General features: G+C 40.4%; 1 protein-coding gene across 1 annotated transcript; it reads left to right on the top strand.

The window, feature by feature from the left end:
- The first annotated feature begins 363 nt into the window (after window positions 1–363).
- LOC111418211 (uncharacterized) lies at window positions 364–3,645 on the top strand. Its single transcript, XM_023050703.2, has one exon. The coding sequence runs from the start codon at window positions 364–366 to the stop codon at window positions 3,643–3,645; it is 3,282 nt and encodes a 1,093-aa protein (XP_022906471.2).
- Window positions 3,646–4,141: the final 496 nt, after the last annotated feature.

Here is a 4,141-nt window from a genome sequence, read left to right as displayed (position 1 = left end):
CTTGTTTTTTTTTTATTATTGCTAATTTTTGAAACCAGCACCTCCGCTGTTATTGTCGCCTATAATTAGAGCGCACAATTTTTTGGTCCTTCGAGCCGGATTTCCGGATTTAATTTCATTTTTCATTCAATTTCATTTAATTTTATACGCCATTTTTGGACGAGATTTCGAACATTTACCGTCGCTACTTCTTTTTGGTTTCGTTCTCGTCCGTGTTCGCAAAACATCTGGTGCACATCTGCCAATTTTTGTTGCCTTTTATGGTAACAAACAACCTGTTTCTTTTCCTTTATATAAGATCGTCATTTATTATTTTTAATTTAAAAATTTTCGATCACTTTGAATTTTCTAAATTTCGCAAATATGGCCGACAAGTTACCCAAAATGATCCTGAAACGTAGTGGATTTCTAAATCGATTAATTGAAACCGTAGATGTTGGTAACGGTATAGATAATACTGAGCAGGAATCATTATTTATTGTTCGCGCTACTGATTCACGTCACACCTATGATGAGTTTATAAAAATCCATAATTCAATTATTTCGTTGATCGCTGATGATGATTTTGAAACGCACGATGATGTACGTCGTCAAGCTGATATCGCATACTATTCCATAAAGGCCCGTATGGCTCGTATAACTGAGTCCAAACTTGCATCTGCGACACCTGCACCTGTGACACCTAATCCGATTACCACACCTAAACTACAAAAAATCACCTTACCCATTTTTTCTGGTGATTTTAAAACCTGGTCTAGTTTCCATGATTTATATCGGACAATGGTCCATGAAAATACAACGCTTTCCAACGTCGCCAAATACCAATATATGATGACGTCACTATCGGGAGAACCGTACCATCTGCTTCAGGGATTACCGGTGATCAGTGACAACTACGAAATTACTTATCAAACATTGAAAAACCGCTATCAAAATAAACGGCATTTGGCCACAATTTATTATAATGAAATACAAAATATTCATATGAAACATGAGGGCTCCTCAAAGGCATATCGGCTACTGATCGACACCTTCACGGAAAATCTCGGAGGTTTAAAAACGCTCGGTTTCCCGGTGGACGCTTGGGACTTTTTGCTCCTTAATATTCTGCTTCAGAAATTGGATTTGTCAATTCGAACGAAGTTTGAGACAGAATACAGTAAGGTTGAAATACCTACATACAATCAGCTGATTGAATTTCTGGAAAGTCATTCCAAAGCCTTGGAATCCGTGAAAATGATTTCCTCCTTCAAAGTCGCTAAATCCTCTCCGAGTCGTCCTTTGAAAACCTACCCAGCTACATTGGCCACTGAGAACAAACAGAAATTAACAAATTTAGCATGCATTCTATGTGAAGATTCACATTACTTATATCAATGTTCAAAATTTCATGAAAGAACACCATCGCAAAGATTAGCCTGCGCCAACAGTCATAAGTTATGTAAGAATTGTTTAAGCTCCCGTCATACCACCAATAACTGCAAATCCACTCACACTTGTCGAGTATGCAATCGGAGACATCACACGCTGCTACACCTAAATTCAAATAATTTATCTCCGAAGCCAGAAGTTTCAAAACCTAGTCCTCCATGTGTCCCCGAAACCACGGCTGGATCTGTAATGAGTTCATTACTCACTGTTGTCCTGCCTGTCGCTGAGGTGGAAATTGAAGATTGTTTTGGGGCGTTTCATAGGGTCAGAGCATTAATTGATTCCGGCAGTATGATCAATTTCATAACCGAAGAACTTCAGAATCGCCTTAAAATCGCTAGAACAAAGCACTCCATTGCCATTGAGGGACTAAACCAAATGAATTCGACATTTAAGAAGGGCAGTGTCGTTTGTGCCATCAAACCATGTAATTCTATGCAATCTACGATTAAATTTTCTGCTGTCGTAACCAGCAAAATTTGTTCCAAGCAACCAAGAGTACCTATTGAATTGTCAAGATATCCTCATCTTCGTAATCTCAACATAACAAAGAGTCAATTATTACCTGGATCTATTGATTTATTGTTGGGGTCCGAATTAGTGCCATATATTTTAACTGGAAATCGTCAAATAGGTAAAATGGATGAGCCAGCCGCTTTGGAATCTGTTTTCGGGTGGTTGGTGATGGGTAAACTGACTGATTTTCCACCGTCAACGTCCAATACGTCTTTAATGACTGAGCCGTCTCTGGACATCTGTATGCAGAAGTTTTGGGAGGTTGATCAGGTGAAGGGGATCATCGCTGGGTCACCGGAGGATAATCAATGTGAAGATCGGTTGAAATCCACGTACCAACGTACTGAGACTGGTCGATTCATGGTCATGTTGCCTTTCAGGACAACAGTTTTGGAATTGGGTGAATCTTATTCCCAAGCTCTTCATAGATTTTTATCTCTAGAAAAGAGACTAATCAAAGATTCTGATATATTTGAGAAATATAAGCAATTTATGGAAGATTACCTGTCAACGGGCCACATGTCTCCTGTTCCCAAGACAGATTATTCTAATACTACCGCATATTACATCCCGCATCATTATGTTGTGAATCCTAACTCTTCCAAACTCCGAGTTGTCTTTGATGCTTCCGCCAAGACTTCCTCTGGGAAATCTTTAAACGACATTCTGCTTACCGGTCCCAAACTGCAGCGCGATCTCGTTTCCATTCTCATTAATTTTCGCTGTTTTCCTATTGTATTCATTTGTGATATCAAACAAATGTACCGCCAAATATTAATTGTGCCTCATCGGCGCGATTTTCAAAGAATTATCTGGAAGGATTACAAAACTAATGAGCTACTTGAATATCGGTTGAACACGGTCACATACGGGGTTTCTTCTTCTCCATTCCTGGCACTGCGGGCGGTAAGAGAATTAGCTACAATTTACTCGGAGCAGTTTCCGGAAGCATCGCGAGTGGTTTTGAACGACATGTATGTTGACGACATCGTAACCGGTAGTTTCTCGGTACAACACGCGTTATGTCTGCAGCAGCAAATTATAAAATTATTATCATTGGGAGGTTTTGAGCTCGCGAAGTGGGCAAGTAACTCGCCAGAATTATACAAATCAATCAATGGCTGCAAGGATGGGGTTGCTGTATCATTGGATCAAAAGGAGGATGGTTTCATAAAGGTGTTGGGTCTCCATTGGGATCCTCAGGCCGACGCCTTTGGGTTTTCCTACATTCCTCGAGAGACACCATGTAGCAAGAGAGCTATATTATCAAGCATAGCTCGTATTTATGATCCAATGGGGCTAATTACTCCTTGCATTCTTGCCGCTAAACATCTTATTCAGAAGCTTTGGCTGGAGAGATTAAATTGGGATGATCTTCCATCTCAGGAAATCCAGAATTATTGGCATCAATATAAAATCCAGCTGCCACTTCTGTCAAAATTGAAGATTCCACGACAAATACAACCATCATCAAGTGAAACTGTGGAACTTCATCTCTTCTCGGATGCCTCTTCAGTGGGCTACTGTGCGGTGGCGTATCTGCGTACTGTTTTATTTGACAATACTATTAAACTAAATTTTGTCTATGCTAAGTCTAGGGTTGCCCCGCTAAAGGTTATTTCTATACCTCGACTGTGGTGCTGTCCTGTTAGCGGATTTAGCAAGATTCCTGATGTCAAGCTTCCCATCATTCCTTAAACCGAAGATCTTCGCCTGGTGTGATTCCATGATAGTGCTGAATTGGCTTGATTCAGCTCCGCACCGCTGGAAGACTTTTGTTGCCAATCGGATAGGCCACATTCAGGACATCATCCCCAAAGATTGTTGGCATCATGTACCATCGCACGAAAACCCTGCCGATCCAGGTTCGCGAGGGCTTCTTCCCGCCGATTTGGTTCAGTGCAGGCTGTGGTGGCAGGGACCTGATTGGTTGTCACTCTCATCATCGAACTGGCCATCCAGACGGACCATTACATGTAATAATGAGGCCTTATCCGAAGAAAAACAACAAACTGTGACTCACGTAACAATAAAACCTGATAACTTTCTAATTACCTTACTCAATCGCTTTTCATCTTTGAATAAAATTAAAAATATAACCGCATATGTTTTGAGATTTATTTCAGGGTGTCGGAAACAGAACAAACATTATCACCAAGCTCTTTCCATTTTCGAAAAGCAACAGGCTTTACAC

The sequence above is a fragment of the Onthophagus taurus genome, chromosome 8 (assembly GCF_036711975.1).
Source record: "Onthophagus taurus isolate NC chromosome 8, IU_Otau_3.0, whole genome shotgun sequence".
Classification (NCBI taxonomy): Eukaryota; Metazoa; Arthropoda; class Insecta; order Coleoptera; family Scarabaeidae; genus Onthophagus; species Onthophagus taurus.
The sequence above is the reverse complement of the archived record's forward strand: the minus strand, read 5'-3'. Positions and strand labels throughout refer to the sequence as shown.

What these genes read in the sequence shown, in the direction of transcription:
- LOC111418211 (XM_023050703.2), top strand. Translation starts at nt 364, where the DNA reads ATGGCCGACAAGTTACCCAAAATGATCCTGAAACGTAGTGGATTTCTA.